Source organism: Argopecten irradians, chromosome 13, assembly GCF_041381155.1.
Source record: "Argopecten irradians isolate NY chromosome 13, Ai_NY, whole genome shotgun sequence".
Taxonomy (NCBI): domain Eukaryota; kingdom Metazoa; phylum Mollusca; class Bivalvia; order Pectinida; family Pectinidae; genus Argopecten; species Argopecten irradians.
Genome location: NC_091146.1, coordinates 36,571,780 through 36,593,609, shown reverse-complemented (window position 1 = coordinate 36,593,609; position 21,830 = coordinate 36,571,780). Strand labels below are relative to the sequence as shown.

The following is a 21,830-nucleotide window of genomic DNA, read 5'->3' as shown; positions in this document are numbered from 1 at the left end:
TCTTTGATAAGCTTAATGTATGTGGAATTAGTGTGTACAAATACAAACGACATTCCAATGTGATATTGATGACGTATGGACAAAGCCATCACATTGTAAAAGGACAGGTGTATATAGAGGATTTCATACCTGTGTGTAACCTCTAACCTATTCCTTTGTAAGACACAGACAAAATAAATCTAGATCACATGTCTATAAAAAGACTATCAATGTAACGATCACTGTCTATATCAGACCACTGTCTAAATCAAATCACTGTCTATTCCGAATGCCTCTATATAAACCTGTCCCCAGCGTCGTCTGTGTAGAGGCTAAATGATATCCTCTGGGTGGTCGCTATGTAAGGTTTGACATACGTGAACATATAATTGCTGGCGGTCTTATATACAGTTACAAACATTGATAGTTTATATTGCTATGTATCACTTTGATTTGACCTCCATTTCACAGCTTCCATTAACATCGACGATTTCCTTGGAGTCGAAGCTGGCGACGATCGTCCTGGTACCAAGCTTAGAGGCTGTCATATCGATCTCGTGCATAAAGGTATCTTTAGCACCCACAGAACTGAAAAGGTAAACAAAATGCAAATAAGCAGAATCAGTTCCACTGAGAAAGATGTAGGTACGTGATAACTACAGTGTGGATACGTAATGGCTACAGTACTAGTGTGGGTACACGATGGCTACAGTGAGGGTACGTTATGGCTACAGTGTGGGTACGTGATGGCTACAGTGTGGGTACGTGATGGCTACAGTGTGGGTAAGCGATGACTACAGTGTGAGTACGTGATGTTGACAGTGTGGATACGTGATGATTACAGAGTGGGTACGTGATGGCTACAGTGTGGTACATGATGCTGGCGTGTAGTACTCATGGTACTGATGTGGTGAGTACATGATGGCTACAGTGTAGGTACGTGATGGCTACAGTGTGGGTACGTGATGGCTACAGTGTGGGTAAGTGATGACTACAGTGTGGTACGTGATGGAAACAGTGTGAGTACATGATGTTTACAGTGTGGGTACGTGATGGCTACAGTGTGGGTACGTGATGTTTACAGTGTGGGTACATGATGGCTACATTGAGGGTACGTGACGGCTACAGTGAGGAAACGTGATAGCTACAGCGTGAGTACGTGGTGGCTACCGTGAGGAAACGTGATGGCTACAGCGTGAGTACGTGATGACTACAGTGTGGGTATAACGTACGTGATGGCTACTGTGAGGGTACGTGATGGCTACAGTGAGGGTACGTGATGGCTACTGTGAGGGTACGTGATGGCTACAGTGAGGGTACGTAATGACTACAGTGTTGGTACGTGATGGCTACAGTGAGGGTATTTGATGGCTACAGTGTGGGTATGAAATACGTGATGGCTACAGTGTGAGTACGTGATGGCTACAGTGTTAGCGCGTGATGGCTACAGTGTGAGTACGTGATGGCTACAGTGTAGGTACATGATGTCTACAGTGTGAGTACGTGTTGGCTACAGTGAGGGTATTTGATGGCTATAGTGTGGGTATAACATACGTGATGGCTACAGTGAGGGTACATGATGGCTACAGTGAGGGTACATGATGGTTACAGTGTGGGTACGTGATGGCTACAGTGTGGGTATAACATACGTGATGGCTACAGTGTGAGAACGTGATGGCTACAGTTCGAGTACGTGGTGGCTACAGTGTGAGTACGTGATGGCTGAAGTGTGAGTACGTGATGACTACAGTGTGAGTACGAGATGGCTGCAGTGCGAGTACGTAGTGGCTACAGTGTGAGTACGTGATGGCTACAGTGTGAGCACATGATGTCTACAGTGTGGGTATGTGATGGCTACAGTGTGAGTACGTGATGGCTACAGTGTAGGTACGTGATGGCTACAGTGTGAGTACGTGATGGCTACAGTGTAGGTATGTGATGGCTACAGTGTGAGTACGTGATGGCTACCGTGTGGGTATAACATACGTGATGGCTACAGTGTGAGAACGTGATGGCTACACTTCGAGTACGTGGTGGCTACAGTGTGAGTACGTGATGGCTGAAGTGTGAGTACGTGATGACTACAGTGTGAGTACGAGATGGCTGCAGTGCGAGTACGTAGTGGCTACAGAGTGAGTACGTGATGGCTACAGTGTGAGCACATGATGTCTACAGTGTGGGTATGTGATGGCTACAGTGTGAGTACGTGATGGCTACAGTGTAGGTACGTGATGGCTACAGTGTGAGTACGTGATGGCTACAGTGTAGGTATGTGATGGCTACAGTGTGAGTACGTGATGGCTACAGTGTGGGTATAACATACGCGATGGCTACAGTGTGAGTACGTGGTGGCTACAGTGTGAGTACGTGATGGCTACAGTGTAGGTACGTGATGGCTACAGTGTGAGTACGTGATGGCTACAGTGTAGGTACGTGATGGCTACAGTGTGAGTACGTGATGGACAGTGTAGGTACGTGATGGCTACAGTATGAGTACGTGATGGCTACAGTGTGAGTACGTGATGGACAGTGTAGGTACGTGATGGCTACAGTGTGAGTACGTGATGGCTACAGTGTGAGTACGTGATGTCTACAGTGTGAGCACGTGGTGGCTACAGTGTGGGTACGTAATGGCAACAGTGTGGGTAAGTGATGACTACAGTGTAGGTACATGATGTCTACTGTGTGAGTATAACATACGTGGTGGCTACAGTGTGAGTACGTGATGGCTACAGTGCGAGTACGTGGTGGCTACAGTGTGAGTACGTGATGGCTACAGTGTGAGTACATGATGTCTACAGTGTGGGTACGTGATGGCTACAGTGTGAGTACGTGATGGCTACAGTGTAGGTACATGATGTCTACATTGTGAGTATAACAATACGTGATGTCTACAGTGTGAGTACGTGATTGCTGCAGTGCGAGTACGTGGTGGCTACAGTGTGAGTACATGATGTCTAAAGTGTAGGTACGTGATGGCTACAGTGTGAGTACGTGATGGCTACAGTGTAGGTATGTGATGGCTACAGTGTGATTACGTGATGGCTACAGTGTGGGTATAACATACGCGATGGCTACAGTGTGAGTATGTGGTGGCTACAGTATGAGTACGTGATGGCTACAGTGTGAGTACGTGATGACTACAGTGTAGGTACGTGATGGCTACAGTGTGAGTACGTGATGGCTACAGTGTGAGTACGTGATGGCTACAGTGTGAGTACGTGATGGCTACAGTGTGAGTACGTGATGGCTACAGTGTGAGTACGTGATGGCTACAGTGTGAGTACGTGATGGCTACAGTGTGAGTACGTGATGGCTACAGTGTGAGTACGTGATGGCTACGTGATGGCTACAGTGTGAGTACGTGATGGCTACAGTGTGAGTACGTGATGGCTACAGTGTGAGTACGTGATGGCTACAGTGTGAGTACGTGATGGCTACAGTGTAGGTACGTGATGGCTACAGTGTGAGTACGTGATGGCTACAGTGTAGGTACGTGATGGCTACAGTGTGAGTACGTGATGGCTACAGTGTGAGTACGTGATGGCTACAGTGTGAGTACGTGATGGCTACAGTGTAGGTACGTGATGGCTACAGTGTGAGTACGTGATGGCTACAGTGTGAGTACGTGATGGCTACAGTGTGAGTACGTGGTGGCTACAGTGTGGGTACGTGATGGCTACAGTGTGGGTACGTGATGGCTACAGTGTGAGTACGTGATGGCTACAGTGTGAGGTACGTGATGGCTACAGTGTAAGTACGTGATGGCTACAGTGTGAGTACGTGATGGCTACAGTGTGAGTACGTGATGGCTACAGTGTAGGTACGTGATGGCTACAGTGTGAGTACGTGATGGCTACAGTGTGAGTACGTGATGGCTACAGTGTGGGTACGTGATGGCTACAGTGTGGGTACGTGATGGCTACAGTGTGAGTACGTGGTGGCTACAGTGTGAGTACGTGATGGCTACAGTGTGAGTACGTGGTGGCTACAGTGTATGTATGTGATGGCTACAGTGTGAGTACGTGATGGCTACAGTGTGAGTACGTGATGGCTACAGTGTGAGTACGTGATGGCTACAGTGTATGTATGTGATGTCTACAGTGTGAGTACGTGATGGCTACAGTGTATGTATGTGATGTCTACAGTGCGAGTACGTGATGGCTACAGTGTGAGTACGTGGTGGCTACAGTATGAGTACGTGATGGCTACAGTGTGAGTACATGGTGGCTACAGTGTATGTATGTGATGGCTACAGTGTGAGTACGTGATGGCTACAGTGTGAGTACGTGGTGGCTACAGTGTGAGTACGTGATGTCTACAGTGTGAGTACGTGATGGCTACAGTGTGAGTACGTGATGGCTACAGTGTGAGTACGTGATGGCTACAGTGTGAGTACGTGATGGCTACAGTGTGAGTACGTGGTGGCTACAGTGTGAGTACGTGATGGCTACAGTGTAGGTACGTGATGGCTACAGTGTATGTACGTGGTGGCTACAGTGTAGTACGTGATGGCTACAGTGTGGTACGTGATGGCTACAGTGTGAGTACGTGGTGGCTACAGTGTATGTACGTGATGGCTACAGTGTGAGTACGTGATGGCTACAGTGTGAGTACGTGATGGCTACAGTGTGAGTACGTGATGGCTACAGTGTGAGTACGTGATGGCTACAGTGTGAGTACGTGATGTCTACAGTGTGATACGTGGTGGCTACAGTGTGGTACATGATGGCTACAGTGTGAGTACGTGATGGCTACAGTGTGAGTACGTGATGGCTACAGTGTGAGTACGTGATGCTACAGTGTGAGTACGTGATGGCTACAGTGTGGAGTACGTGATGGCTACAGTGTGAGTACGTGATGGCTACAGTGTAGGTACGTGATGGCTACAGTGTGAGTACGTGATGGCTACAGTGTAGGTACTGATGTCTACAGTGTGAGTACGTGATGGCTACAGTGTGAGTACGTGATTGCTCAGTGGGTACGTGGTGGCTACAGTGTGAGTACATGATGTCTAAAGTGTGGGTACGTGATGGCTACAGTGTGAGTACGTGATGGCTACAGTGTAGGTACGTGATGGCTACAGTGTGAGTACGTGATGGCTACAGTGTAGGTATGTGATGGCTACAGTGTGATACGTGATGGCTACAGTGTGAGTACGTGATGGCTACAGTGTGAGGTACGTGATGGCTACAGTGAGTACGTGATGGCTACAGTGTGAGTACGTGATGTACAGTGTAGGTACGTGATGGCTACAGTGTGAGTACGTGATGGCTACAGTGTGAGTACGTGATGGCTACAGTGTAGTACGTGATGGCTACAGTGTGAGTACGTGATGGCTACAGTGTGAGTACGTGATGGCTACAGTGTGAGTACGTGATGGCTACAGTGTGAGTACGTGATGGCTACAGTGTGAGTACGTGATGGCTACAGTGTGAGTACGTGATGGCTACAGTGTAGGTACGTGATGGCTACAGTGTAAGTACGTGATGGCTACAGTGTGGAGTACGTGACTCAGTGTATACGGATGGCTACAGTGTGAGTACGTGATGGCTACAGTGTGAGTACGTGATGGCTACAGTGTGAGTACGTGATGGCTACAGTGTGAGTACGTGATGGCTACAGTGTGAGTACGTGATGGCTACAGTGTGAGTACGTGATGGCTACAGTGTGAGTACGTGATGGCTACAGTGTGAGTACGTGATGGCTACAGTGTGAGTACGTGATGGCTACAGTGTGAGTACGTGATGGCTACAGTGTGAGTACGTGATGGCTACAGTGTGAGTACGTGATGGCTACAGTGTGAGTACGTGATGGCTACAGTGTGAGGTACGTGATGGCTACAGTGTGAGTACGTGTGGCTACAGTGTGAGTACGTGATGGCTACAGTGTGAGTACGTGATGGCTACAGTGGCTACAGTGTGATGTAAGTGATGGCTACAGTGTGAGTACGTGATGGCTACAGTGTGAGTACGTGATGGCTACAGTGTGAGTACGTGATGGCTACAGTGTGAGTAGTGATGTTACAGTGTGAGTACGTGATGGCTACAGTGTGATGTATGTGATGTCTACAGTGTGAGTACGTGATGGCTACAGTGTGAGTACGTGGTGGCTACAGTGTGAGTACGTGATGGCTACAGTGTGAGTACGTGGTGGCTACAGTGTATGTATGTGATGTCTACAGTGTGAGTACGTGGTGGCTACAGTGTGAGTACGTGATGGCTACAGTGTGGTACGTGATGGCTACAGTGTGAGTACGTGGTGGCTACAGTGTATGTATGTGATGGCTACAGTGTGAGTACGTGGTGGCTACAGTGTGAGTACGTGGTGGCTACAGTGTGGATACGTGATGGCTACAGTGTGAGTACGTGATGGCTACAGTGTATGTATGTGATGGCTACAGTGTAGTACGTGATGGCTACAGTGTGAGTACGTGTGGCTACAGTTGAGTAGTGGCTACAGTGTGATGTACGTGATGGCTACAGTGTGAGTACGTGATGGCTACAGTGTAGTACGTGATGGCTACAGTGTGAGTACGTGATGGCTACAGTGTGAGTACGTGATGGCTACAGTGTGAGTACGTGATGGCTACAGTGTGAGTACGTGATGGCTACAGTGTGAGTACGTGGTGGCTACAGTGTGGTACGTGATGGCTACAGTGTGAGTACGTGATGGCTACAGTGTAAGTACGTGATGTCTACAGTGTAAGTACGTGATGTCTACAGTGTGAGTACGTGATGGCTACAGTGTGAGTACGTGATGGCTACAGTGTAAGTACGTGATGGCTACAGTGTGAGTACGTGATGGCTACAGTGTGGTATGTACGTGATGGCTACAGTGTGAGTACGTGATGGCTACAGTGTGAGTACGTGATGCTACAGTGTTTACTATACGGATGGCTACAGTGTGAGTATGTGATGGCTACAGTGTGAGAACGTGATGGCTACAGTGTATGTATGTGATGGCTACAGTGTGAGTATAACATACGTGATGGCTACAGTGTGAGTATGTGTGATGGCTACAGTGTGAGTACGTGATGGCTACAGTGTGAGTATGTGATGGCTACAGTGTATGTATGTGATGGCTACAGTGTGAGTATGTGATGGCTACAGTGTGAGTACGTGGTGGCTTCAGTGTGAGTACGTGATGGCTACAGTGTATGTATGTGATGGCTACAGTGTGAGTACAACATACGTGATGGCTACAGTGTGAGTATGTGATGGCTACAGTGTGAGTATAACATACGCGATGGCTACAGTGTGAGTATGTGATGGCTACAGTGTGAGTACGTGATGGCTACAGTGTGAGTATGTGATGGCTACAGTGTATGTATGTGATGGCTACAGTGTGAGTATGTGATGGCTACAGTGCGAGTACGTGATGGCTACAGTGTATGTATGTGATGGCTACAGTGTGAGTACGTGATGGCTACAGTGTGAGTACGTGATGGCTACAGTGTATGTATGTGATGGCTACAGTGTGAGTACGTGATGGCTACAGTGTGAGTACGTGATGGCTACAGTGTGAGTACGTGATGGCTACAGTGTATGTACGTGATGGCTACAGTGTGAGTACGTGATGGCTACAGTGTGAGTACGTGATGGCTACAGTGTGAGTACGTGATGGCTACAGTGTGAGTACGTGATGGCTACAGTGTGGGTACGTGATGGCTACAGTGTGAGTACGTGATGGCTACAGTGTGGGTACGTGATGGCTACAGTGTGAGTACGTGATGGCTACAGTGTGAGTACGTGATGGCTACAGTGTGGGTACGTGATGGCTACAGTGTGAGTACGTGATGGCTACAGTGTGAGTACGTGATGGCTACAGTGTGAGTACGTGATGGCTACAGTGTGGGTACGTGATGGCTACAGTGTGAGTACGTGATGGCTACAGTGTGAGTACGTGATGGCTACAGTGTGAGTACGTGATGGCTACAGTGTGAGTACGTGATGGCTACAGTGTGAGTACGTGATGGCTACAGTGTGAGTGAGGCTACAGTGTGTACGTGATGGCTACAGTGTGAGTACGTGATGGCTACAGTGTGAGTACGTGATGGCTACAGTGTGAGTACGTGATGGCTACAGTGTGAGTACGTGATGGCTACAGTGTGAGTACGTGTGGCTACAGTGTGAGTACGTGGTGGCTACAGTGTGTAGTACGTGATGGCTACAGTGTGAGTACGTGGTGGCTACAGTGTGAGTACGTGGTGGCTACAGTGTGGGGTACGTATGGCTACAGTGTGAGTACGTGGTGGCTACAGTGTGAGTACGTGGTGGCTACAGTGTGGGTACGTGATGGCTACAGTGTGAGTACGTGGTGGCTACAGTGTGAGTACGTGGTGGCTACAGTGTGAGTACGTGGTGGCTACAGTGTGAGTACGTGGTGGCTACAGTGTGAGTACGTGATGGCTACAGTGTGAGTACGTGGGCTACAGTGTGAGTACGTGATGGCTACAGTGTGAGTACGTGGTGGCTACAGTGTGAGTACGTGGTACTGATGGCTACAGTGTGAGTACGTGGTGGCTACAGTGTGGGTACGTGATGGCTACAGTGTGAGTACGTGGTGGCTACAGTGTGAGTACGTGGTGGCTACAGTGTGGGTACGTGATGGCTACAGTGTGAGTACGTGGTGGCTACAGTGTGAGTACGTGGTGGCTACAGTGTGAGTACGTGGTGGCTACAGTGTGGGTACGTGGTGGCTACAGTGTGGGTACGTGGTGGCTACAGTGTGGGTACGTGATGGCTACAGTGTGAGTATGTGGTGGCTACAGTGTGAGTACGTGATGGCTACAGTGTGAGTACGTGGTGGCTACAGTGTGGGTACGTGATGGCTACAGTGTGAGTACGTGGTGGCTACAGTGTGAGTACGTGGTGGCTACAGTGTGGGTACGTGGTGGCTACAGTGTGGGTACGTGATGGCTACAGTGGAGGGCACGTGATGGTTACATGTAGGGATATGATGTAAACTTGAGTTTCATGCTATTAATTCTTATTTTCTAAGGGCTTTGGAAAGTTAACCACATATTGTTATTACACAGGTTGATATCTTATGGTGTAAGAGGAAGTGTGCTTAATTGGTTTACAACATACAGTATTTCAAAAGCGAGTAACGGTAAATAGGACAACATCCGGTTGGTATGATCTAACTCCAGGTGTGCCCCAAGGTTTGATACTCGGTCCTGACCTGTTCCTTATTTTTATCAACGAATTGCCTTCATTTTTCAAGAAGAAAAAAATAAGTACTCTTATGTTTGCAGACATAGCCAATTTCACAAATGTGTTAGATTGCCGTTTGATTCGGAGTGGAAATGTGAAGAAGTGTTGTCATGTCATTTTTATTGTGTATTTGTAATTATTGTATTCCGGATTTATAGTCCTTTCCGGTCTGAATACTGAATACAGTGCGTCAAAAATTGTAGACTGGTTCCCTTCCCTAAGTTCTCTACTCTCCGCCAGGCTGCGCTCCGCTCACTAGGTGAAGCGTACACAAGGGAGGTAACTGAGGCGGCCAGTCTACAAAAATTGTAACTCTCCTATGTGAAGGTAATAAAGGACTGCTTAGTCTTATTAAACGAAAATGTAAAAGGTTTACGCAAGGATCTGTGTAAAGGTTCTTATACACAAGTCTTGTCAGGTATGGCCCTCTTATTGAATTCGCAAAGTTGAAAGTTGTTCAACGTAAGTTTCTGATTTTTTTCATTATTTACACGCGCGTTCACACATATTGCATAAACAAAATTTCTTTCATCCCAAATTCTTTCAATCAAATATCAAATAAATAAATAAATAAAACTCGTAGTTTGAATACGAGCTACTTTCCCTTACGGAACAAACTTATGTGGACTTATAAGTAAAATATCCCCCAGTTATAAGTAACTTATAAGTAACTTATAGTTGACTATAAGTTCTATCATTTTGGGGGTAAGTCAAATATAAGTATGAATAAGTATAAGCCAAATATCAGTCACTTATAAGCAAATTTCTCTGTGACTTATATTTCACTTATAAGTGAGATATAAGTCAATATACAATTATAAGTCAGAACGGACTTTGAAATTCTTCGACAGAATAATTGTAAGTCTAGTATAAGCCAAACTAGACTTAGTATTTTTGAGTGAAGTATTGGACTTAGTCGTTTTTGCCCAACAATGGACTTAGCAATTTTTCATTTTTTTCCAGGTAATTTCTAGGTCACTAATATAATCACATGATCACACACTTAATATTATGAAATATAGAAATAAGGAATAAAAAATTATATTTTACATATATTAATATATATATTAATTCAGATGTGTGCATGTATGGCGTCAATAAACTGGTACACATGGGTATGTAATATACAAGAGAAACTGCTAAACTTGCAAATCATCTGCTAAACTTGCAAATCATCTTTAGCTTGCAAATGTGGATGAATGCTATTTGGTAGCAATTCAAAAAAGAAAGTTAAAGATCATATTTAAGAGTGAATACAATTTGTAATAGAAGTTTAAATACATAAATGTGTATCTCACAAAAAAATATATGGACCGTATTTAAATCAAAATTAACAGCTCAAATTTTAGTTATGTATTTGCATGCATTTAATATACTTGTAATATTATCACTTATAATAAAAGAGTGCATTTTAAATTAATGGAAGGTTTTAAAGATGGCAATCAAAAGAATTAAATTTGTAATTATAGTCTTTGTTTCTGTTGACAGGATTTATATACAGCTGATGGTTTGCATGAAGATAACAGACATTGATCCAAATAAACGAGAAACAGAAAATGTGAAGTTTGACTTTATAACTGAGACTTTAAATGCTAATCAAAGAGTTTTTTTCTTTTTTTTTTTACAAAAGTCATACATAAAGCTGAATTATAAATTTTCTTTAGTCACGTTCACACATGTTTGTCATTTTGCAAACAAAAACTATATCTGTTTTGTCACATAATCCAACTAGAACACATTTGCATGCAATTCTTTGAATGGGTATAATATTTTTCCTGTTTTGAACTTTCAATGCGTATATATGTTCAAGTTGCATGTCTCGTGCATCCATCAAATCCAGGAGGCCATGGGAATTGTTGTCCAAAATTGTGTTGAAGGTTAAAACAAGAGCAACATTTTGGGCTGGGCATCCACACTGTGATGACATGATGACATGCTTGTGACAATACGTATGGAGTTGCATATACAATTCTATTTGACCATACTGAACAGTGCCATCTTCTCTGTAGGCAATTGTGAAGCTATTTCGTGCTGAACATCTTTTGTATCTTCTAGAGTGGAAAATTTCATTCCCAACTCGGATGCGATGAAAAGTAAGATATGTGAATGGAAAATGCCCTAGATGTGCCATTAAACAGTCTATTTCTTCCTGCTGAAGCCTGTTGTGGTTTGTTGCCCCGACAACGTAAAAATCATCTTGTAGATGTTTGTCGTTCCTTTTCGGTATCCCTTTCAGTTCTCTGATGAACTCCATCTCTGGTGTGTCTGCCTTTATATGCTTGATTTCTAAATGGGGCAAAAACTGCATAATAGATATTGTTCTTGCGATTTGCTGATCAACAGATTGTGTTCCATGATAAAGTTTCATTAAGACTCCATTTGCATTTTCAAAAGGAAAACATGAATAAACCCAAAGGGGTCCCATATCATAAACCATCCTTGACAAATGTAACAGTTGATGTATAATACAAGTCATATATCTTTCACCATACAATGCTGCAAAGAGACAACACAAATGCTGCAACAGTTCATTTGCGTTTGAAAGATCATTTGTTGAAACACTATCTTGAATAAGAATGTATATAGCATGAACAAATAACAAAAAATGCTGGTAGTATTCGACAGCCAGTACATCTTGCAAGACAGGAGCAGAGTAATACAAAAGCCATGATCGAAGTTCCGAAGCTTTCCAGTGTTTCAAATGCTCTTTAATTGATCGTGGTACTCTGCTGATGGAATTTGGTGGCTTAATATTGTGCAGTCTTTTATCTACAAATTCTACAGATTTCTAGCTGAAAAAACTCTGCACTTTTCTCTGTGCTAAACCAAAGTGTCAAAAGTAATTTGGTCACTCCCAACAGCACGCCATGCATGTAATCGATACACACCCCGGTTGCAAGGTCGTAATGCTACAGACGTTGCAAAAATGTTGGCCCCTTTATTCCATTTACAACTTTATTCTCAACAAGAGCAGTGTTTATATCCTGCAAGATTCCCTCATGAGTTCTTGATGGTCCCTCTGGATTTTCTACATTGAAAGGAAACACGTGAACATTGCCTCTTTGACTTGTTTTGAGGGTTTCTCCAGGCTGTAAACATTTGCAGCACTCATACTTCCCATTGTATTGAACAGTGTTGCACATCAAGCTTCTAGGTGGTAAATCTGCTGCACCACCAATCACAAAAACACAAGTGTTTGACACTGTTCCATCTGCATTCTGAATCCTAATGCCATCAGTTTCGAGGGGCTTTAAACTTTTAAGAAATGGTTCTGTAAATGACAAAAATAGATGGTTTTTGTGGACCAGACCATAATCCTCCTAAAATCATGTAGTCTGGTTCCTTTCTTTTGCTATAAGGAAGTTCATTCACTTGAAAAAATAAAGGCCACAGAGACATGTTTGATGATTTAAAACAGGGTACGTCATTTGTGTTCCACAACAATGATAGATTGTTCAAACTTTGAAGTGGTCCTCCATCCTTGGCTAGGGATTGATAAATTCTTCCATCGCTTGTTTCTTCTAAACCTAATTCTTCCATCGCTTGTTTCTTCTAAACCTATGACCAATATCATCCTTAAATGCTGGTCTAGAAAATAAGTTCTTTATCTGCTTTGCAATAGGAACTTCTATGAAATAGGAAACATCGCTGTCCGAGATGTCCGATCGGGCTGCAATGTTGATTACCACACATCCTATTCTGAAGGTCTATTTCACTTAAAACTAAGTGACACTTGATGCAGTATTTATGAAATACTAAAGGCTGTTTAACGTCCTCAAACCACTGCCAAAACTGTCTCTTACTTAGAGGCAATATACAGTCAGATGGACAATGCATATAAATCAAATTTAATAACTGATATAATCCTTCTCCAGTTAGCGAGAATCTCAGTGCAAAATTGAGTATCAATAAGATACTGCTTGCAAGAGTTAAATTTGTATCTTTGTATAACAATTCTTCTTGTGAATCTGCTCATTTTCTTCCTGAAAACTTTCATTTCTCTGTTCTTCATCCAACTGACTATCCTCCTTTCTCTGTTCTTCATCCTGACTATTAGTATTCTCATTTGTCTGTCCTTCATTCTGACTATCCTCATGTATCTGTCCTTCATTCTGAATATCCTCATTTCTATGTCCATCTGGAACACCACCACCACCATCATCATCATCATCATCAACATCGTCGTACATGTATGAGTAGTCGTCATATTTACAGAGTGAATTTTCTATGTCATATGAATTCTCATTGCCACTGTCTGTGTCACTGCTTGAAGCACTGATGTCTTTGTTTGGGCTTGGCACATGACTCGATATGATTTCTGAAAAGAGGAACAACAGCTTAAGGGCTTGGTATTGGAAGAGTTAAACAATATGATAGTCATATTTATTTTACATGTACAGTGGACCTTTTTTTCAAAATCAATCAGAAATATGAATTAAGAATAAGTAAAAATTACATATTTAATAATAAAATATCATAGGACCTTGTGAAAAGATCACAAGCTATTGAAACTACCCTGAACAACACCAACAAAAGATTTTGATGAATAAAAAATTAGTATTTATCATTGTCAAATTTAGCTCCTTAAGAAAAGTTAAATTAAACCTGTATGATCTTTGAATTAGGTCTGCAAACATTTTGTCTCATAAATTTATGAATACAACACACTGATTCTTATATTATTAATTAATCAGTGTGTTGTTTTTTTAATATGAGACAAACTGTTAGCAGACCTAATTCAAAGGATTAGGGAATAAGTGTATTTACCATCAGAAATAAAAGCACCATCTTCAGCTGGTTGTGGCAGATTACTATTTTCAGCATGTTCTGTCTTGGAATATGAGTCAGTTTCCATACCTGAAATACAATTATCATCATTACAGTGTAAAACAAAGATATGAAATTTTGTAAATAACTTTTCTTATATTCTTTATAACAACTTAATTAAATCTTGCTGTCTTCATGCAAGTATATATTGGGTATATTGGAGTTAACTATTTGCCTGGCTTGCATTGTGTAACAGGAGAGGAGAAAATGTAGCGGCCAGACCGGGATTCAAACCGGTGCCTTCCGAACACTAGCCGAATGCGCATGCTCTACAGCTTAGCTACCTAGTCACTGATGATCGACCCAGTCCAAACCCGCTACACTTGTAACAACCCTATTATGAGCCTCTGACAATATTCATGACTATAACAAGACCATCTAGTTTTGTAATTCTAAATTTTCTTGCTTGCATATAATTAGCTTGTAGATTAAATTTTGAATTAATACCTTCTCCTTCCACTTACATATAGTCACAGCATCTTCACCTTCCCTTTCAAGAACGTATCCATTACTACTAGCTTGGGGTTTCTCTGCTACAAAATTTAAAAAAGAATGTATCAAAATGATGGTTTACGCATGACAATTCATTGTAGTATGTGCACTACAATTAGAAAATTAATTAAGGTTTTCTTGAGTTTGACTGTGACACGAGAGGAGAAAATGGATCACAGGATTCGAATCCCGCACCTCGCTAGCTGAATGCTCTACCACTGAGCTACCTGGTCACTGATGATCAACGTTACCAGTCAAATCCTGCTACGTACAATTTTGTACTAACACAATTTATAATGTTTATAAATTATATATAAATATTTATGATTATATATATTTACACTTTAATATTTCAGAAGATACTTTCATGAAGCAAATTTGATTCCATAGTTACCTACATGTATTTCAATTACACCATTTTCTACTAATTGTGAACATGTTGCAACACCTTCGCTCACTGTATCTGCAAAATTATTCAAAATAATAAGAAATATAATAAACATTTTGATAAATTAAATTTCACATGATTTAAATGGTTCAATATCAGTTGTAATCACACTGAGCTACCTAATTATATTCCATCTACATATTGACATATTGTTCGTTTTCTATATTCTATTACTAAACAATACGTTGCATATGGAAAACGATCTTTTTACTTATAAACAATGAAAAAGTATAATGATAAACGACACGCCCGATGACATTTGATTTGTGTTCGCTTTAATACAGAAACATTTAGGTATATGTCTCGACTCTTCTACATATGTAGAAGAACGGGGAAAATACACACACCGGCTTTCGTTTTGCACATTGGCCTTACCGTACGTACAATGTAGCTATATATAGGCCTAGTCTAGCATAAAAAAAAACGAAGTCTCGCATGTCTATAATGTACGAGATTAAGTTTATAGTGGGAGGAATATTGAATGCGCTACGTAACACGTTTTTGTTATAAAACGCACAGAACTTTTACTTGTTTAGTTGGTCATTTCTCGTCATTTCTTTGTTTCAGTACGATAATGTACTGAAGGCTTCTGTCACAAAAAGAACGTACCTGACTGATAATTTCGCAGAATATGTCTCCTCGGTGAAACAGGAGCGTTGAGCAACGGATCATGTTGTTTTAAGTAAAGATTGTATGGTCCTTTTCGAACTCTCAACACCTTTTTCTGCGTTCTCTCTGCCATTCTTTGTTTACGACCCCGCCATAAATTATGCACTGTACGTAGTAGTCCGCTAAACCTGCCTATATTATTAGGCTTTTTTTTTTTTTTTTTTGCCTAATATATAGTCAGCTCGCGGTACCTCTTAAAAATGTGAAATCGTAGGCCAGATTTGGCCTACGCTACGTCAGCGGCATATTTCTAATATATCGTCCATGCAATGCCGGGAAAACGTACACATACCTATATATTGGGATCTTATGTACTCCACTGCCCCCTTGTTACATCCCATTTATGAAATTAAACAACTCTGCACAATGAAATACTTCCCATACCCATCTATTTCACACATTTGTAATGGCCGCCGTATACACATTTAGTAGAGCAAACGGCAGCCAATCAACTTCGCTTCCGGTTTTATTTTTAAAAAACCACGTGTAGTTGAAAGATAAACAAAATTCTACCGTGTATATGCTACATGTATATGCAACGTGAATATCGCGAAAGTGATGCGGTACCAGCAATAGTCGTGTTCAATTTGAATATTTGACAACATGTCGTGTATGTCGACCATAATTTCACTATAAAAACTCTAACTGGCTAGCATTTTGTTTATCTTTCAACTACACGTGGTTTTTTAAAAATAAAACCGGAAGCGAAGTTGATTGGCTGCCGTTTGCTCTACTAAATGTGTATACGGCGGCCATTACAAATGTGTGAAATAGAAGGGTCTCGGAAGTATTTCATTGTGCAGAGTTGTTTAATTTCATAAATGGGATGTAACATGGGGGCAGTGGAGTACATAAGATCCCAATATATAGGTATGTGTACGTTTTCCCGGCATTGCATGGACGATATATTAGAAATATGCCGCTGACGTAGCGTAGGCCAAATCTGGCCTACGATTTCACATTTTTAAGAGGTACCGCGAGCTGACTATATATTAGGCAAAAAAAAAAATTAAAAAAGCCTAATAATATAGGCAGGTTTAGCGGACTAATTTGCCCCCTCCTACCCCCCAGCGATCCCTCTTCATCAACACCGCAGTTTCGAACGTTTGTCAAACGGCGATTTTTTTCGAAAGGATATAATAGACACATTCAAGTTAAGCTGAAACTTCAATGACAGCAAATATTCACTAAATATTTATCTTTCGTATGCAGAATTATACCAAATAATGCTTTTGTTTTGTACGAAAATACGACTGGGATGCTGACCGACTAGCCTTTTGGTACAGCTCATCCCATTGGTCGCTGATAGAATACCGCCAATTTGTCATACATAACATGTTGCAGTCCAGATCGAATATCGTACAGCGAAATCTGCGTTTCTTTACTTTCTTTCAACATTAATATTACGATGGCTACTTCTCAAGTTATGCACGCGCTAGTGTTGTGGACAGAAGAGAATAAATACAGCGTGATACCTGAACGCAATGTAGACCGCAAAGACGGAAATACGGCAAAGTTTTGTTCGAAATTCTACCCGGCCAAAGTGATCAAGAAATCAGGTAGGAGGCCTAAGACTCTTTAGCTCAAACGATGTTTTCAAACCGATCTAATGTAAAGATCAATTCACTTTTACACGATTTTAAACAGGTTCTATGATTTTGTCATTTATGTATTTATAAAATTTTCCAATTTAATTAAACGAAAAAACGTGATTTGATCGTACGATCGTAAATGACTGGTGCCCGGGTTATACACACATATAATATTCAATTTCGTCGTTTGCTTGATTTTTACGAAGTTAGTCGTTAGATAATACAGTATCCAGCATTGCCGAATGTAAATCATAACAAATATTAGTTATATATAGCAGAATATCTCGTTTTTTTAATGAATAGGATACCGTTATTGTGTTTTCAGATTACAACGATGAACCTGAGGAACCTCTTCAAAGCATCATGCGCCCAGCTTCGAATGTCGCTGCCACTGGTAGGTTATTTTTTTGTTTTTCAAATAAATTAACAGGTAAGTTTTGCAAATGAATGTAATTCTTTTATTAAAAAAGTAACAACAAAACCAAAAAAACATTGCTTATAAATTTCATGTAGAATTCAGCAATATCAAAATACAAACTTGGTGTTTCAATTCATTGATTAGACCAAGATAACTATATACATGTGTATTCAATCACAGATAACTATATACATGTGTATTCAATCACAGCTCAATGGATTATAAATAATGTAAACTAATTATAAGAAAACTAATGAAAATCATTTTTCTTAACTCAACAGGACATATTAAGCTTGCTAACCATGCAGTATTTTTACCAACTTTAGCTTTATTCCTTTGCCAGACTATTCACTTTAACTTTTATTTCCTAGTTATGCCATGAAAATTCATTTTGTTTCAGATAGGACTGAAAAAACGAGAGATGCAGATAGCGGACAGGAAAGTTCAGCAGCCAAGAAGTCAAAAAAAGATGAACAAAATTTACTGAAAGAGGAAAAGAAAAAAATCAGGAAGCCACTCTAGCAGCCGCAAGAGCAATGACTGAAAGAACTGTCAAGTCATCCTTTCAATTGCCTTTGCAAGAATTCGAAGACCCAGTGCAGCAGCCACATGTCTCGGAATCAACGATGCAACTGGGACAGTTGGTGCCTACCCCTACCCATAGTCAAGCAAGTCAACCATGTGCCCCAGTTATGCAAGACCGTACATACATGTTTCCATGTACAATGCCACCTCCAGACATGAGCTCTAGAACAAAAGTGTCCTGTACGTTACCATCGCCATCCATAAAACATCTGCTGTACCACCAACTTCCACAACCATCATGAATACTGCATCTACTATATGCCACCCTTAAATGATAACCTACAGGTACCACAACAGCATCTGCAGACACTGACCAGATCAGACCAAAGCCAAAATCTGATTGGTTGCATTCAAATGGCGAACGCTACGTTAAATGAAATGGATCAGGATGATTTCCAGTTCCAGATGCAGACAGCCCCACATGCCTGGTAACTTTCTATACATTGATCCTGTACCTGCTGTAACATATCACAGCCATTGCAATGCAAGGATTGCAGAATTAGAGGGAAAGGGTTAAGTTCCTTGAGAGTAATCTCCTCAGGGAATTTCTGAGAAAACTTTCATCTGAGGGTGAGCCATTTTCTTTTTTAATGAATTTGATTCGTGAATAAAAAAAAACTGTTATACCGCAGTACTAAAGATGCTTGAAAATATTTTTTTGATGAAGTAATTTTATTTGGAAATTTATATTTTGAAGGTTGATATAAAATTGTTTCATAATATGTATCCTCTTGAATTGATTACTGTAGTAGACTTTGTAAATTATATATTAATTACTATATATTATAATAGACAGTTGACTGTTCTTTCTTCAAAATGGTCGTTATGTTTTAATAACTTTCTGTTATTATCAATTGCAGTCAGTAATTCATCATCCAGTACCATTCGATGAGGACCTGTATCTGTTCCTCCAGCAAGCCACCCACAGGAATCTGAAGATGAGATGCTATCAGCATCCCTAAGAACTCCAGTAGCTGTAACAGAACAGGCAAATCAAATTACATCACCAAAGGTAAATTATTTTAAATAAAAGTTTTAATAGATGAAAACTGTAAAGGTAACCAAACACTGACAAATATTTATCAATAATATAAATCAGATCTATTATTTATGGAATTATGTTATATTAAAGGAAAAGATATCTGGCTCAAATTTCTCGAAACAAAAGAGAAGACTTAAGTCAAAACTTAAGTTTTTCTCCTTCACAACTTATATGAACAATTGTGACTTAAGTCAGTTTTTGACTAAGTTTGTTTCGAGAAATCGGAGCCTGGTAACAGATCAATTGAAAGTTAACATAAAAAAGACTTGAATGAGGTTTTAGTTTTCATATTATACTTTCCTTACATTGAAAAAGAGTTTGATGAACAAATCCTTTAGAGCTTGTTCATTGATTGACGAGACTTTAGCATTATCGGTTAAAGTTACCATTGCCAGTAATATATTAACAAATGAAGTAGTTCTTAAGGATCCCTTCTTTGTTTCTCTTTTCACAGCCAACTGGGGATTCTCAAATGATCGATTTGTATCCAGGTTCTGGTGTGAAAGTCGGCAGCAGCCAATTGAACATGTGCAGGAGAAAGGTCAAAGATAGCCCCACTGCAATGGCCAGACTGCTACTGTTGGTGTTTTTGATCAAAAAACACTTGCAGAGAACTGTGCAAAAGGCACTTCCAAAAGAAAGGCACTGGATTTCAAAATTTTAGATGCCATTGTGTGTAAGTACATATAATCACTTTCTGTTTGACAAAACTCTATGAAATGGTTATATAAATATCTACTGGTTAAAAAAAACCAGTTCATCGTACTGTCTGACGTTTTATTTTGATATCGTTTTATGGAAACATGTTGTGAAATCACAGTCAATTTTCTTTAATCTTTGTAAAATGTAATTCAATCTGTAAGTTTATCATGATGATAAAATAGCACTGTATATTGTTTAAATGGTGTTTATTTACATTTCAGTATTCTGTCTGGACTACCGAAAAGGAAAAGTGAGTGAAAAGGACTTGATTCAGGCCATCAACAACAAGTGTTCGGATGCAAGACAGGCCAGTGGACTTAAATCAAAAGAGTGATTTTTAGCGGTTTTAAATCATCTTAGACACATCAAACATTTATAATTTTGAAATCCATCAAGAAGCTGTTGAGTTTATTTGCATTACTTCCTTCATACTATTATAAAATATTCTTACGATGTCATTAATGATTTAATATAATGACACAGTAATAAATCACTGATGTGAAAATAGAAGAATCCAAAGTGAGTATGTCTTATCACTTTTATGATACAAGTGTTCCAGGAACAGTTTTTTTCAGGTTAATACTAGTGCATCCATGCAGGCATGCATGTACAGTGTAATTTGCAGAAAGTGAATACCTGCTTGCATCCCGAGATTGGTCATGCTTATCTGTGTTTTTATGCTGTTGGGTATGTATAGACTTCATACGTACCTTTTTGATACTGCAATAACATCCAGTCTTCAGAATTCACGATTTATTTATTTAGGTTTCAATGATTTTATTCATCAAATCAATTGAACAACACAATATGTTTTATATCCATGTCTTGGATGTCCTAGTCTGTCAAAGTACAGAATAAGCTACCTATAAGTCACTTATAAGTGGCTTATACATAGACTTATAAGTGACTTATACATACACTTATAAGTGGCTTATACAGAGACTGATAACTGGCTTGTACATAGACTGATATCTGGCTTATACATAGACTTATAAGTGGCTTATACATAGACTGATAACTGGCTTGTACATAGACTTATAAGTGACTTATAACTATACTTATAAGTACGTAACTTATATGCGACTTATAGTTGGCTCATAAATGAAATCTTCACTTATAAGTCAAGTATAATCCACATACTTCATTTGCATACAAAATCAGGATAAGTGCATTATAATTTACTTATAAGTCATGTGCATAAGTCTGGTATAATTCACTTATACTTCACTTATGAGTCAAATATAGTTCAATTATAAGTGCCTTCAATCACTGACTTATAGGTGACTTATCAGTTTTTTTCATGAGGGTTAGCATTTGTAATGGGATTTGTTTGGATATCGACTAATATTGCATTGTATCAAGGTGTTAGATTAATGGTGTGATATATGAAGTAAAACATACGGGTTTAATTCACCAATGTTGCTTGTTTTGAGTAAAGAGTTAAATTTCGTTTGGATATGAACTCAGTTCTGTATATATTTTTTTATATATTACCCAATTCGACGTAAAATATTGGCTATAGTCTATATATCAACCTCAGATTCAATGTTTAGTGTACAACAATTATAAGATTTATATTTACTCCAGTTTGAAGGTTTTCGGTTTGAGAAGTCCAGGTCCTTCAATCTCAAGGGAACACAGAGTTAGAGAGATGGGCAATGGATTCTTAAAGGTCAGCTTCACCTTGAACGTCTCTCCCTCGCGGATCTCGGCAGGCGCCTACAATGTATAATGATACTGCATTGTATGATACTCTACATACGACAAAAAATAAATCACATTGACGAAAAGCAGCGATGCTGGTTTGCTTTGCTAGCTGTTACCGAGACAAACAACATCACACCTCCCTAAGATAATT

General features: G+C 40.5%; 3 protein-coding genes and 1 long non-coding RNA gene across 6 annotated transcripts in view; 1 reads left to right on the top strand and 3 right to left on the bottom strand.

Moving 5' to 3' along the window:
• The window catches only part of LOC138306359 (hemocyte protein-glutamine gamma-glutamyltransferase-like), a 51,943-nt gene continuing 30,113 nt past the window's right edge, over nt 1–21,830 (bottom strand). Inside the window, 2 exon segments of the mRNA XM_069246801.1 lie at nt 1–567; nt 21,555–21,691. Coding sequence (XP_069102902.1) covers nt 423–567; nt 21,555–21,691 — 282 coding nt within the window. The 3' untranslated portion in view covers nt 1–422.
• On the bottom strand, nt 10,370–12,737 carry LOC138306554 (uncharacterized). The gene is made up of 3 exons (XM_069246998.1): nt 12,659–12,737; nt 12,149–12,468; nt 10,370–11,985 (listed from the first exon to the last, which is right to left on the bottom strand). The coding sequence occupies exons 1-3, from the start codon at nt 12,735–12,737 to the stop codon at nt 10,858–10,860; spliced, it is 1,527 nt and encodes a 508-aa protein (XP_069103099.1). The 3' UTR covers nt 10,370–10,857.
• LOC138306358 (uncharacterized) lies at nt 12,338–15,723 on the bottom strand. Of its 3 annotated transcripts, none has more exons than XM_069246800.1 (6): nt 15,574–15,723; nt 14,915–14,979; nt 14,472–14,557; nt 13,965–14,054; nt 12,756–13,515; nt 12,338–12,724 (listed from the first exon to the last, which is right to left on the bottom strand). In XM_069246800.1, exons 4-5 carry the CDS (start codon nt 14,050–14,052, stop codon nt 13,127–13,129), a joined length of 477 nt encoding a protein of 158 aa, XP_069102901.1. In that variant the 5' UTR covers nt 14,053–14,054; nt 14,472–14,557; nt 14,915–14,979; nt 15,574–15,723; the 3' UTR covers nt 12,338–12,724; nt 12,756–13,126. The 3 variants fall into 3 exon arrangements, with proteins under 3 accessions (XP_069102901.1, XP_069102898.1, XP_069102899.1); XM_069246797.1 differs by having other exon boundaries at nt 14,489–14,557; XM_069246798.1 differs by lacking the exon at nt 12,338–12,724 and having other exon boundaries at nt 12,737–13,515; nt 14,489–14,557.
• Nucleotides 17,408–20,537, top strand: LOC138306360 (uncharacterized). The gene is made up of 4 exons (XR_011205836.1): nt 17,408–17,619; nt 18,044–18,798; nt 19,089–19,946; nt 20,194–20,537. It is a non-coding gene; the product is annotated as an uncharacterized lncRNA (long non-coding RNA).

Excerpts from the sequence above, each read along its gene's own strand:
- LOC138306358 (XM_069246800.1), bottom strand. The coding sequence starts at position 14,052 with ATGGAAACTGACTCATATTCCAAGACAGAACATGCTGAAAATAGTAAT. Across the intron at positions 13,516-13,964 it reads TGGTGCTTTTATTTCTGATG|AAATCATATCGAGTCATGTG; the intron begins GTAAATACACTT and ends TCCTCTTTTCAG.
- LOC138306554 (XM_069246998.1), bottom strand. The coding sequence starts at position 12,737 with ATGGAAGAATTAGGTTTAGAAGAAACAAGCGATGGAAGAATTTATCAA. Across the intron at positions 12,469-12,658 it reads GGATGGAGGACCACTTCAAA|AACCATTTCTTAAAAGTTTA; the intron begins GTTTGAACAATC and ends TGTCATTTACAG. Across the intron at positions 11,986-12,148 it reads CTCTTGTTGAGAATAAAGTT|AAATCTGTAGAATTTGTAGA; the intron begins GTAAATGGAATA and ends TTTTTCAGCTAG.